Source organism: Solanum tuberosum, unplaced genomic scaffold (genome assembly GCF_000226075.1).
Source record: "Solanum tuberosum cultivar DM 1-3 516 R44 unplaced genomic scaffold, SolTub_3.0 scf00008, whole genome shotgun sequence".
In the NCBI taxonomy this organism is placed as follows: Eukaryota; Viridiplantae; Streptophyta; class Magnoliopsida; order Solanales; family Solanaceae; genus Solanum; species Solanum tuberosum.
In genome coordinates this window covers 2,404,269-2,417,816 of record NW_006238934.1, presented here as the reverse complement: position 1 = coordinate 2,417,816, position 13,548 = coordinate 2,404,269, and the positions used below count along the sequence as shown (strand labels likewise).

Below are 13,548 nucleotides of genomic sequence, written 5' to 3'. Positions count from 1 at the left end.
CTTTAAAATTTGTTGCAAACACATTAATAACAATAATTTGTATTTTTTAGGTTTTTTTGTGTGTGTGTTTTTATCTTTCAATAGCCAAATAACTCTGACTTATTGCTCCAAAACATGTGATTTTTTATTTTTTTTGTCTCCCACTCGGTGTTCGATGTCTACATTGGATCTCCAACTAAATACGGATCGTGCACTGCAGGGTCTATTTTGTGGATGACGCTCCTAATAAGATTTTCTCCATACCTAAAACTCGAACAAAAAATCTTTGATTAAGAGTGAAACACTCCTCATCGATGTATCACAATTCATGTTGTTTTATTTTTACTTTTGGGGCCTCTAGATGACCACATGTTTCTTCTAGACACATGTTCTATAGTACGACAGGTCCCCATGCTTTACTGCTTACGCCCTCCTTTTTCCCAATAAGCACCTACTCCAATAAATCGTGTTTTTCGTGATTTTTTCATGTTTATAATTTTCGTACCTTCAGTTGATTCGGCCCCTAGTAAATAAATATATTTTAATAACTAAGATTGTTTTCACTTCATAAATTTTATTTTATTTTTGTATCAGTTTATGTAATATTATTTTATTAAATATAAAATTTAGAAGAAAACAATGATTTTTAAAATTTATAGTTTGAAATAGATTTTAAATATTTTTATGATTAAAAATCACTTTACTGAGACTAAAAAGAAAAAAAAAACCTAAGATTAACTTTAGAAAGATGACATTTTTTAAAATAACAGTATGTTAAATTGGGATGAATGGATTATTAAGATAAAAATTATCTACACTTTTAACTTCGCTTTAAAAAATAAATTCGTCTTTTAATTTTAAACTACGGATATTTTTATAAATAGATGTTTAGCAATCTTAAAGGAAATTTACTTGTTAGTATTTTGGCTATGTGCATTAAATGTGTGTTTAATATAAAAAAAAATTAAATTTATTAGAACGATTAAAATTTTACAAAATATGTATCACTATTGATCTCATGTAATTTAATACTATCTTTTTTGAATCGTTTTAAATCACTTTTACCATATGTCACACATCTTTTGTCTATCTACCCAAAAATATTCAACCCTATACAAATTTATAATTATATAAATACTTAGTTATAAGTAATAGTATCTAATATTTCTTATATATACACTTGTATTTAATTTATCATACATTAATGTTGCTTTACTTCTTTATTTATAGTGATCTTTTGTTCCGATAGTGTAGTTATATTTGTTTAATCAAGCATGACATCATGATTAATGTTATATTATAACAATTTTTATCTATTTCTATGAAAATACTAACATAAAAATTCATATTATATACATTTACAAACTCAAAAAATACTTGAAATAAATTTTTAAAAGGCTATCATCTTAGCTTAATAAACTATACATTATAATTACTATTCTAAAAAAATTACACTATAATTTTCAAACAACCACTTAAAATACACAAGAGATTTTATATATTTATTTATTTATATTTTTATCATAGGGACCAGTCAATGGTTGGAAATAGATCCACAGAATATACCAAGACTAAAAAACATCATTTTCTTTTTTCTTTTTCTAAACTAACAACTAAAAACAAACTATTTGAAAAGAGCATAAAAAATAACTATAAATGTCATAACATATACTCCCTCCATTCACTTTTACTTGTCGTGATTCTATTTATAGAATTAAATTATAAAAACTTTGATTGATATTTTTTGATATATTTTTTGTCATATTGATATGCAAAATATTGCAATTTATAGAACTTTTCTCATAGTTTTTGAATATCTAATTTTGTTATTTAGAATATTAAATTAATGTAATCTAACTTAACATTAAAAATTAATCAAATTATTTTTTGAAAAATGCAACACGTCAAATAAAAATAATAAAAATGGACGGAGGGAGTAGTTTTCAACTTTCAACAAATTTCTTGAGGGAAAAGAAAACAAAAACACTAAACTTTAAACAAAAGGAGTATTCCACAGCAGCCCATTACAAAAAGAATCAAACCCTCAAGCACCAAAAAAGACTCCTTCAAACTCATAGCAAAGCACATTCTCTTCCCTTTTTCCACTTCTCTCTGTGAAGTTCTTCACTTTTCTTCATCTGGGTCTTTGATTAATTCAGCAAACATGCATTCAAATCACTTACTTCTCGAAGAACCCATCAGGATGGCCTCAATTTTAGAGCCATCTAAACCTGTAAGTAACAATAAGATTGAATCTTTTTTATGTATTCTACTGTTAGATCTATGTTTGCATGTGGGTTTGGTATTTATGTTTGATGGGGTTTGTTTGTTTTTGAATCTTGCAGAATTTTTTTCCGGCTATGACTAAGATTGTTGGGACTTTGGGCCCTAAATCTCGATCTGTTGAGGCTATTTCGGCTTGTCTTAAAGCTGGAATGTCTGGTAATCTTGAAATTTTGTTACTTTTTTTGTTTTTTGGTTATTGGGTTTATAGTTGGGTATGTATTGATTGTTAATTTGTTTGTTGGTAGTGGCAAGATTTGATTTTTCATGGGGTGATTCAGAGTATCACCAGGAAACTTTGGAAAACTTGAAGGCATCTATTAAGGCTACTAAGAAGCTCTGTGCTGTATGTATCACGATTTGTCTTTTTGTCCTTTTTTTTGCTACTGATGTAATTAATGCTTTTTTGTTTGCTTTAAAGGTTTTAACTTGCCTTGGTTTTGTTGAGTTTTGTTCTGTTTTTTAGACTCTGGTTGTTTATACATCTGTCCTGTGTGGAGAGTGGGTCAGGGGCATATGTATTAGACATGTACTGTTATGCTAAGTCTGTACTTGTTGTTACCAATAGAGATACTGGATGACTTTTCCCACAAGGTTTTAGTCACATTGTAAGAAATCTACTAGCTTTTTTGACCTTTCTCTCATGGTTTTCATCCCACTTCATCGACTACATAATCACACCATTGACCCTTGTTTTGTATGGGTCTTAAGTTCTGGGATCTGCATCTCGTCAGTGGGTTACTAATCATAAAAACACATGTCCGGAAACTTAATGCTGTCTTGAAGCATGCGGCAGTGGGTGGCGGGAGGGAGGGGTTAGGCAATTTGTAAATTCTGTTGTTGTTTTCTTTGTCTTTGTTGAAGTGTCAGTTGGAATCATTGAACTGGACTTAGCAAATATTATTTAGGGGTTAATTACACTAGTGGGGTCTGGGGAGGGCATAGTGTGTGCAGACCTTACCCCTATTTTAAAGTAGATACTATAGAAAGCATGACAAAGTAAAACATGATTGTGTGAGAATCGAAGTACCAGAGAGTAGAGACAGTAGAAGGCCTATGCAAGTTAATGTGTAAGGAAGCTTTAGATGTAGATTGTGTGTCTCTACTCCAACTCAGCCGTACAGTCTCTGAATGTGAACCTATGATGGCAATGTAATTGGATATGTTGAGCATTGTCCAATATAAAGGCACTAAAAATACATGCTGTTTTCTTTCTCTTCAGGTCATGCTAGATACTGTGGGTGCTGAGTTGCAGGTTGTCAACAAACGTGAGACAACTATTTCACTTACGGAAGATGCAATTGTTACTCTGACTCCTCATCAAGGTCAAGAAGCATCTAATGAAGTGTTGCCAATTAACTTTGGCGGATTAGCCAAGGTCCAGCCTACATCTCGTCTTTATTTTTCCCTTTCAGACAGTATATGTTTGTAAATTAAGTTCATATGGAAGTTTGGTAAGTAAATTTTTTCAAAAAGGCACCAAATGGAGAAGTTTTTTGCAAATGCAATTTAAAATTTAGTGGAGAAGACAAGATATCGACATTGGGATAAGTATATTTATCAGCAACTCCATGGTAATAATGATTTTTGTTAATTTTGCTTGCAGGCTGTAAAGAAGGGAGACACCATTTTTGTTGGTCAGTACCTCTTCACAGGAAGCGAAACAACATCTGTTTGGCTGGAGGTATGAATTAGATGTTCTTCCCCATCTGTGGCATTTTGGTGACATTTGGTCGGGAGTAGTAGATAAATTAATCTCCACATAAAATTTAACATTTTTTTTGGTTAGCTATCTTTATAACTTAGCTGATTCATACGAAGTTTGCTTCCAATTTTTCTTTTTCACATAACTAATACCTGTATGAGTTATGTGGGAGTGTATGTGTTATCTTTATGCAGGTAGAATGCGGAATAGGAGGGTAAAGATTAATAATACACGTATTAAACAATTGAGTGTCAAAATAACCTTTCATGTAGTAATCAATATTTTGTTATGTTAACAAAACATATTTAAAATGTGCGCTGTGTTCCAATGACCCTTGTGGATGAAGGCTATCAAAGAAAAGAAGAAAGAAAATTGATTGATATGTTTGTAATTGTACAATCTCTGGACTAAGAAAAGCAGTGTAAGTTAATTTTTTTAAACTGTTAACTAGATATTTCTGATGTGGCTTCACAGGTAGACCAAGTGAATGGGGATGATGTCATTTGCGTGGTAAAGAACTCTGCCACTTTAGCTGGGTCAATGTTCACCCTGCATGCTTCTCAGGTTCATATTGATATGCCTACCCTCACGGATAAAGACAAAGAGGTAAGTTACTCAAAGTTCATAACAATTGATAAGAGCTGTTTCTATATCACTTCTGTAAATAATGAAGATCAAATTGCATAACTAAAGATAATTTTCTCTGAGAACTTGGTGCTTAAGATAACTATAACTGCTTACTCTTGAGTATATGGGGTTTTGGAATGTCTATTGGATATATGGTTATTGAGACTTGTAATCGACATATATGAGTTGTAACATAGTTTCATTCTTGTTTCCTGCAAAACATTGACTGATATAGCCCAGGAGTAGGCACAAACCACCCGCACTACACTGTAACCCATACCTAGGTTAGGTAAAGTTAGCTTTGCTGGTTACTCCCTTATCCCAAATGGATTTCCACATTAGCTTTTCTGGTCATTCTAGAGTGATACCATTTAAATAGCATGTTTAACTATTGTATATGTTATACTTTGCAAGTGTAAGTTGGGTACAAAACACTTCACAACTAAAATGAGTGGGTCCCACTTTATTACTTTATTATCATTGTTCATACAGAGGTTGCCTTGAGAAAGCTACTTTTTGCGACCTTTGTAGTTGTTTTTGTAGGAATCCTTCTAAATTTATGTTGGACTTTTGGTTATTTAATTTTGTTCAGGTTATAAGCACATGGGGTGTTCAAAACAAAATCGACTTTATTTCACTATCATATACAAGGCATGCTGAGGATGTCCGTGAGGTATGTATTTTCATTACTTTCCGTTTTCTCCTTTTTAGATTCTTTTACTGGCATTGACAATTTGCATTTGTCTCGAGTACTGGACTGTTACAATGTGAAATTGACTTCATTCCTTTTGCTAAAATTCAGGCCCGTGAGTTCTTATCTAAGCTGGGTGATCTAAGTCAAACTCAGATATTTGCTAAAATTGAAAATGTTGAGGTTAGTTGATACACTTGTATATTTAGTGAGGTTCACTGTTTCTGTTTATGTTGAATATCATGAATTATGCAAGGGCATGGCATTTAACTTTCTGCCTTTCCCTCTGTAATCTATATAGGGTTTGACTCATTTTGATGAGATACTCAAGGAGGCTGATGGGATCATCCTTTCTCGTGGAAACCTCGGTATTGATCTACCACCAGAGAAGGTAACTATCTTCTCAACAGTCGGTGTTTACATGTTTGATAAGTGGGTTGGCTGGTCAGACAAATTTCATTTCTGTTTGACATTATCAGCATGTAAAAAGTGTTCTTCTAGATAATAGATATCCTCTATGGTTAATTATTTCCTTCATATTTTGAGTTTTGAGTGTGCCCAGGTTGAATTTTAAACAATATATTGATTGATTTCAAGCTGTCTACATACACCATTTCTCCTACTAACATATAATTCAATTGCAAAATTTGTGTGCCATAATTTTTTGTTGCTATGCTAATATTAGGTGGTTTGCAGGTGTTCTTGTTCCAGAAGGCTGCTGTTCACAAGTGTAACATGGCTGGAAAGCCAGCTGTAGTAACACGTGTTGTTGATAGTATGACTGACAATCTCAGGCCTACTCGTGCTGAAGCAACAGATGTTGCTAATGCTGTCTTGGATGGTAATCTACTTGGGGACTTTTTATTGTGATGGATTGATGTCCTCCTTTTATCCTTTTACATCTAATCAGCCATGATAACATTGATTTACTATTTTAATACTTAATTGAGACAACTCTCAATTATCCACCGAGTTTTGATTTGTGCACCACTTGCCCTTGGGATTTCTCGATTATCAAAAAAGTAAAAGAAAGTTAGTTGAGAAAACTTGATTTCCTTAGGAGATTTTAACATTTAACACTTTCAGGAACTGATGCTATTCTTCTTGGTGCTGAGACTCTGCGTGGATTATACCCAGTCGAGACTATTTCTACTGTTGGCAAGATTTGTGCCGAGGTAATTCTTCCTGAAGTCTTGTTAGTTTAGGAAATTGTCTCCACACTATCTCTTATAAATAGAATGGAATCAAAATAACTACATCTTAAATTCCTATGACATTTTAAGAACATTCTGTTTTCTGCTTTAATTAGCTTTCTTGGGGTCAAAAATATTTGCTTTGTCATCAACTCTTAATATAGTTGCTAAGATTTGTGGCATTGTATTTACTGTTGGCATTAACTTTGGAGGGGCGATGGCTCTTGCCTTAGCTCATCATTTTCTGGCTAGCAGGACTAATCAGCAATTAATTTCCATGCAGGCAGGGAAGGTTTTCAACCAAGATCTATACTTTAAGAAAACAGTCAAATTTGTTGGAGAGCCCATGACACATCTGGAAGCAATTGCCTCATCTGCGGTATTTTCTTAAATGCAATGCCTTTCTTAAGATGGGAAAAGATATATTTCCAGAATTTGAAATGCCTTCTTCTTTTGAGTATGTGTTTACCACAATAACCCTATAATCCTTTATTCTCTAGGTAAGAGCTGCCATCAAGGTGAAAGCATCAGTAATTATTTGTTTCACTTCATCTGGAAGGGCAGCAAGGTAGTGTTATTTGCTATTACTGTACTTCTTGGTATATTGATTGTCTCTCTTTGTAAGAGTTGTAATTTATGTTCATTACACAGGTTGATAGCTAAATATAGGCCAACAATGCCAGTATTGTCGGTTGTCATTCCTCGACTCAAGACAAATCAACTGAAGTGGAGCTTTACAGGTGCATTTGAGGTACGGTCTAAAACTCAAAAATTTCTTTACTTATCGAATCCAACTCATCGGCCAATGGCCGGTTAAATGCATTGAGAAAAGAGTGTTATGTTACTAGTGAGACCTTGTTTACTCAATATTTTTTAGTTCCTATTTTGACTCATCATGGATTGAGTAGTTTCTATTCATTTACACTGATATTATATCATTAGATGTTCTACTCCCAACACAAAATTCTTCTCGATAGTTATACTGAATTTGGTACTCCCATTTTTTTTTGTTGGAACTGACATAATATTTAACAATTGTGAGAAGAGTTGTCCCGAACTTTCTGAATATTTTCTTCAATTTTGCGTTTTTTCTTGTTTAGAGCCACTCTTGTGGTCAACCTACTTGATGTGATTGCTTGCAGTGGTGACTTGTGTCAAATTTTCGTTCCTCGATTTATTAGATGAAAGTACAGAACGACAAATGCCTGAAATTGCAGTGATTAACATTGAAGCCTCTATAAGCTATTTGTTTAGATCACATCTATCCATTTCCACTACTAATGTCTCTTTTGCTCTTTTACTTTCTTTATCTGCTTCTCTTTCTCCTTTTAAATTTGTTCCTTTCATCTTGTGTCAACTTTTGATTGATATTGAAGCTGACAGTTCTTGTTCAATTTCTTCATGTTCAGGCTAGGCAATCTCTAATTGTCCGAGGTCTTTTCCCAATGCTAGCTGATCCTCGACATCCTGTAAGTTGATCTCATCATTTTGGTGTTTCATGTTCAGTTGAATGCTGAATGCTCCTTTTGTTCCGTGTCTAATCAAATGATTTACTCTTTTCATAGGCTGAATCTAATAATGCAACTAACGAGTCGGTGCTGAAAGTTGCTCTTGATCATGGAAAAGCATCAGGAGTTATTAAATCACACGATCGTGTTGTCGTTTGCCAGAAAGTTGGAGATGCATCAGTGGTTAAGATTATTGAACTTGAAGATTAGGGTGTTATAAGCTGCCTTTGTCAGCATTTATTTTGTCCACATCTTTTTGTGATGTGATGGAGTGTTAAAGCCCTCGCATTCTTTGTTTCTACAAAGGTAACTCTGATATGTGATATGGTAGTCATAAACTGGGCAATTATTCTTTGTTGATAGAACTAGCAGTACTGGAAACTATTGAAATTAGTTTAATGGCTCCTCGTTGAGTTCATCGATAGGAGTCGGTGCTCAGTAGTTCTTCCAACTGCTTTTTCTAATGCACTGTGTTATAGAGATGTCTGTAACTAATTTTTGTTCTGTTTCAGAACTTAAACTCAACAGATGAAACACAACCAATGCCCATTTAAATATCAATAATAAAACCATAAAAAGTATGTTGTTTTTACTTTCTAGCCAATTTGGAATATCTTCATTTTCTAGTGTCTGCCATTTCATCAAATCTTTGAGAGAAGGGCCCTATCTTGTATTTGTTGGTTGGCATGGCGATAGGCTTTGTTTCTACGACTGTCTTGCCTTCTCAGCTGTTGAAAGACTTTGAGTGTTCGATTCCCTCACTATCCATCCAAAAGCCAAGATAAAGTGATCAACTCTTGCGTCTATTCGATGCATCATAACATATTTGTTGTGTAACTCCTCGAGAATCATGTCATTTTCTTGTCACCATTGATGACTCTAATACTCTAAGGTATAGAGCACTACTTTGTTACCCAATCAATTAGGTTGATAGTTACATGTATTATTATGTCCTCTAATGGTAGAAAGTAGAGAAGAAATTACTTAGGTAAACTCAATTTTTGAAGTATGTGTCTAATCGAACACAAACAAATAAATTGAGATGAAGGGAGTAAGTCGATCATTTTCTGGTGAATTTAAATACATAAACTCCCATATGTGTAAACAAAATATTGGTTAAGTAGGCAATAAGTTCCTTTGCACTTCTATTAGGTTTGGCTCGAATTACTGGTATTTAGCGTTCGATTGTTATGCGAGCTTGGGCTAGACCAAACTGACTCAGCTCTGTTAAGTTGGGTCATAAAGTTATTATACTTAATATTAATTTCTTACACTTAAGTGCTGAATAAACTAGTTACTATTAACTTAAAATTAAAGATGTTAATTTAAAAATTAAACTCATAAGAATTTTTTAAAAATTTATATAACAACCACATATCGTACTAATTAATAAAATACAATAAGATCTAATATCGACTAGTAAGTACTTCTTTATCCTTAACCAGATGTCTCGAGTTTGAGCCCCTTGGGTACAAAGTTCCTTTTGTTAGAGAGTGTTTTATACCATTGGGATATTCCGACGCAAATTCGAACGGACTACAATACGGATATAAGATATTGGATGAGAAACAAAAAACAACAACATTTGAGTAGCTTAACCAACGAAAGAAGAAAGGATTATTAATAATCAAAATCATGCAATTTAATAGAATTGACACTTAATACATCTAAAGTAGGTACTTCTTCAGTTTCGGTACAAGGGGAAAATATTTTTCAATTTTTTCATGTTTAATGAATTCAAGTCTCCAACACATCCCATCTCACCACTAACCCCACATAACCGCCATGCTCTTACTATATTTGCAAATAATATTTTTTACGTACTTACCAAACATAAAATAAATATGTAATGAAATATTCTCTACATATGAAATACACCTTCGTATTCAATCAAACATCACATAAAGTATGATGGCGCGAACCATAAGATATAGATATTTCTTGTGGCATAATAACAACAAGAAGCGCCCATGGCCTAATGGATAAGGCGCTTGACTTCTAATCAAGCGATTGTGGGTTCGAGTCCCACTGGGCGTGCATTTTTTTTATTTTTTTGTAATCTGCAGTGGTGCGTTGACAAATGTGAATCTACGCTGAACATTCTTTATCAAGATTTATTTCATTTCCATGCAGGCTAGACCATAACCTACTTCTAGTTAGAAGTTGAGGGATCCCACCGGCCACCACGATCCTTATTGTTATCTCTAATCAATTTCTATAAGGTTTCAGAATATTTATATAAAATAAAAAGCTCACTTTCTAGATGCTAGAAAATAATTTCTTCTATTTTTCTTCTTCTTTAATTTGTTAGAAAGATAATGTGCAAGAAGACCATCAAATTCCATCTAACATGATATGTTTTCAAGGAGTAATTAAGACTAGTCTTGTTATTATGTTTTTTTCTCTTTTTTTTTTTTTTGTAGATAGGTAAGGGAACAATGTGGAAAGATAATAATAATTGTAGGCGTAATTTGGACAATATTGATTGAATTTGTAAAATAATATGTTGTATGACTTTTACATAAAGTTTACATATCTAATTGTCTTCTTTATGTCTGGTTTACTAGATACATGTTATATACCACATGTTCAAAGTCGTTATCTTAACAACAAAGGAGGGAATACTTTTTACTTTACCAACTCAACTATCCCATGTATTCCTATTATAATCTTTTTATTATAAGTTTTATTTATCTGTTCAAATTCAGTTGAAACCGTCCATTTGATATTTTATTCAGTACTACAACATCAATCACTTCATTAAAGTAAACAAGTGGGTACCATGAAAATGAGGTCTACAACAAAAGGAGTTGCATGGTAGAGAAGTGTGAAAGCATTTGTTTCTTATATGAGAAACAAAATGGATCCTCTTTTCTTATGGTGGGGTCTAACACCATAGACTGAACCTTCGATTTGTAATAAAATGCTTGAAATTTTTTAAATTTTTAATTAAAAGTTTTGAAATTGAATCTCGTAAATTTATAAATTTAATTAAACATGACTATAGGCTAAAGATTGAAATCTTCACGAAAAGAGAGATGGCAATATAAGAATCGAATTCAAAATTTAAAATTGACTTATGTTTATGATAATTCTAGTCAATATATAACTAAAATTAAATTTATAATTTATAATATCTAAATATATTTAATATATAAGCAAAAGTTATTAAGTCCACGTAAAATAAAAACGAACACTTTAAATCCGCCCCTAGTTTAATCATGGTTTTATAGAAAACCAACTAATATAGGAAAATCAATGGTCAACAACCCCACAAATGAAAAAAGAAATATTCACAAGAAGAGAGATGACAATTAACAAACAACATATGACTTTAGTTTTACGTGAAAAGAACAGGAACGTCTTGTAATAATTTTTAATTATTATATAATGTAATAATTAAATTAATAATTTAAAATATCAATAAATATTTTATTTATATGAACAAAAATTATTAAATCCACATAAAATGTGAAAAGACACTTTAAATCCGCCCCTGATTTGATCATGGTTTTTTTGTAGATCCATCAAATAAAGAAAAATCTATGATCAACAACATAACCCCACAAATGGAAAAAGAAAACAAGGAACGACGTGGCTGACTATTAATCTAACGAATAGATATTTTCACATCTAGTTGTATTGTGATTAATGTCATTTAGTCAATATCATGAATGTTCATTAAATTATTTGTGTTGGCGGACTTGAGATAAGAAATTCAGTGTTTTTATGTCATATTATTAGTTAATACTCTCTCCTTCTCATGTTAGTACACGTGTGCGATAGAAAAATTACGTCAATTCAATAAAAAAAAATCATATATTACAAGTAATTATTTGCAACAACAAATAGATTTTAATTTTAGAATTATGAATCCTTTTAACCTTCGTATAATATCTTTCTCGGAAGTTAGAAAAAATGCATCTCGATTGCATCAATTAGTAAGTACGATCGAGAGGATTAATGTTTAATCTTCAAAGACGAAGGATTGATTTTTTAATTACTTATTCAAAGCAATTAATTGCGTGATAAAACTCACTTTAACAGATTACATTGTTTTTTGTTGTAACAAAAATCGGTAAGGAATTAGTTGTTAATATTGTTGTATGAATTACGAACATTAGACATTAAATATTTCACTTGTAGTAGGCAAACAAGTCTTTCTTTAATTATTTTGCAATACTTTTAATTTGTTAACTAAATAAAGTTATGGATATATTATTAGTACTAATATGTATGTACATTTAATCTGAAAACAACAATGGACTTTTACCTTTTTTTCTATTAAACACACTCGTCTTCAAATTACATTCAATTGCTATATCTAATATAGGACCACTTTATCACACTGATAAACTGCATCATTTTATTGAAAAAGAAATAAATAAAGTATCATGAATTAATCATGATGATGGCTACTTTTTTTAAATTATTTTATATATATATATATATATATATTCCATAGAATTTGGTTGCAAAACGACAATGAAATATTTCCAACATATTTTCATTAGTCAAAATTGAAAAGCATATATGATTTTACTTTGTTATCTTCTCGATAACTTATGTGAGTGTCATTCTATAAAGGCGGTAAATATATATTCGTATCAAATGTTTATATTGATGACCCTCCTTATATATATACGTAAAATAATTGTACTTATGTATTTATTACTTGATGTAAATATCATATGCAAGTAAATTTTAATGTTATAGAAATTATCATTTTTATTTCTTCATTAAAAAATTTGAGTTTAAGCCTTAGAGAAAGATTTATTTGATAGAGATCAACGCTTTACTTCTTTCTGACTAATTCGCAATGAATTTGAATCAATATTTTCGAATATCAATTGATTAAGAAAGAAAAGATCATTCCTTATTTATTTATCTTTTTTTCTTTCTTTTTCCTTTTCGGATTAAAATTTCTATCGAGGCACAAACGGAACACTAGATAATCAATTTAACTATCTATGCTAAGCTTTTGACAAATAACAAATAAAGTTATCCTACCTTTTATGCTAACTGAAGTAAGAAAATAACATATATCAGATAAAATAGTTTATATTTTAGAATTATCATATGATAATGATTTACATAAATTAAAATACCATAAGTCCTACATACAATTAATACTTGTTGTCCACAACAAGCAAGAAGTTAGATATGTGATTAAGATGTTGTTGACATTTATGAACCAATTAGTTAGGATTTCTAATTCAATCATTTCTGCGTAGAAAAAAGTGAACATATACTATCAAGATTGTGAGGTCATGAAAAAGGAATTAATGGCACCTATTAATGCAAATAAAAAAATTAGACGTAGAATTAAATTTCTTTATTCTTAATAGGCCAAACACATAAACAGATCCCTAAACTTGTTGAGGTTTTCCCCTCAGGTACCTCAACCACGCCATTTTTCTATTGAACCCTTGAACCACTCATAATTTGTTCCTTTTAAACACGGTGATCTATGTGGCACAAAACTTCCGCAAATATTTTTTATTGATTGTGCGCGTGAGATCCACCTTTCCCACGTGGAAATTGCAATCAATCAAACTTCAA

The 13,548-nt window shown here is 31.6% G+C and overlaps 1 protein-coding gene and 1 non-coding gene across 2 annotated transcripts; both read left to right on the top strand.

Moving 5' to 3' along the window:
• The first annotated feature begins 1,949 nt into the window (after positions 1-1,949).
• Positions 1,950-8,578, top strand: LOC102593181 (pyruvate kinase 2, cytosolic). The gene is made up of 16 exons (XM_006339041.2): positions 1,950-2,212; positions 2,325-2,421; positions 2,511-2,608; positions 3,485-3,640; positions 3,869-3,946; positions 4,442-4,573; positions 5,187-5,267; positions 5,397-5,468; positions 5,587-5,676; positions 5,982-6,126; positions 6,372-6,460; positions 6,762-6,857; positions 6,979-7,046; positions 7,130-7,229; positions 7,888-7,947; positions 8,044-8,578. The coding sequence occupies exons 1-16, from the start codon at positions 2,144-2,146 to the stop codon at positions 8,194-8,196; spliced, it is 1,584 nt and encodes a 527-aa protein (XP_006339103.1). The 5' UTR covers positions 1,950-2,143; the 3' UTR covers positions 8,197-8,578.
• A 1,372-nt stretch (positions 8,579-9,950) lies between these two features.
• On the top strand, positions 9,951-10,023 carry TRNAR-UCU (transfer RNA arginine (anticodon UCU)). Its single transcript has one exon. It is a non-coding gene; the product is annotated as a tRNA-Arg (tRNA).
• Positions 10,024-13,548: the final 3,525 nt, after the last annotated feature.

Bases quoted from the DNA above. Each gene is read 5' to 3' on its own strand.
- LOC102593181 (XM_006339041.2), top strand. From the start codon at position 2,144: ATGCATTCAAATCACTTACTTCTCGAAGAACCCATCAGGATGGCCTCA. The intron at 2,422-2,510 runs GTAATCTTGAAA...GTTTGTTGGTAG, and splicing joins TCTTAAAGCTGGAATGTCTG to TGGCAAGATTTGATTTTTCA. The intron at 7,948-8,043 runs GTAAGTTGATCT...CTCTTTTCATAG, and splicing joins TAGCTGATCCTCGACATCCT to GCTGAATCTAATAATGCAAC.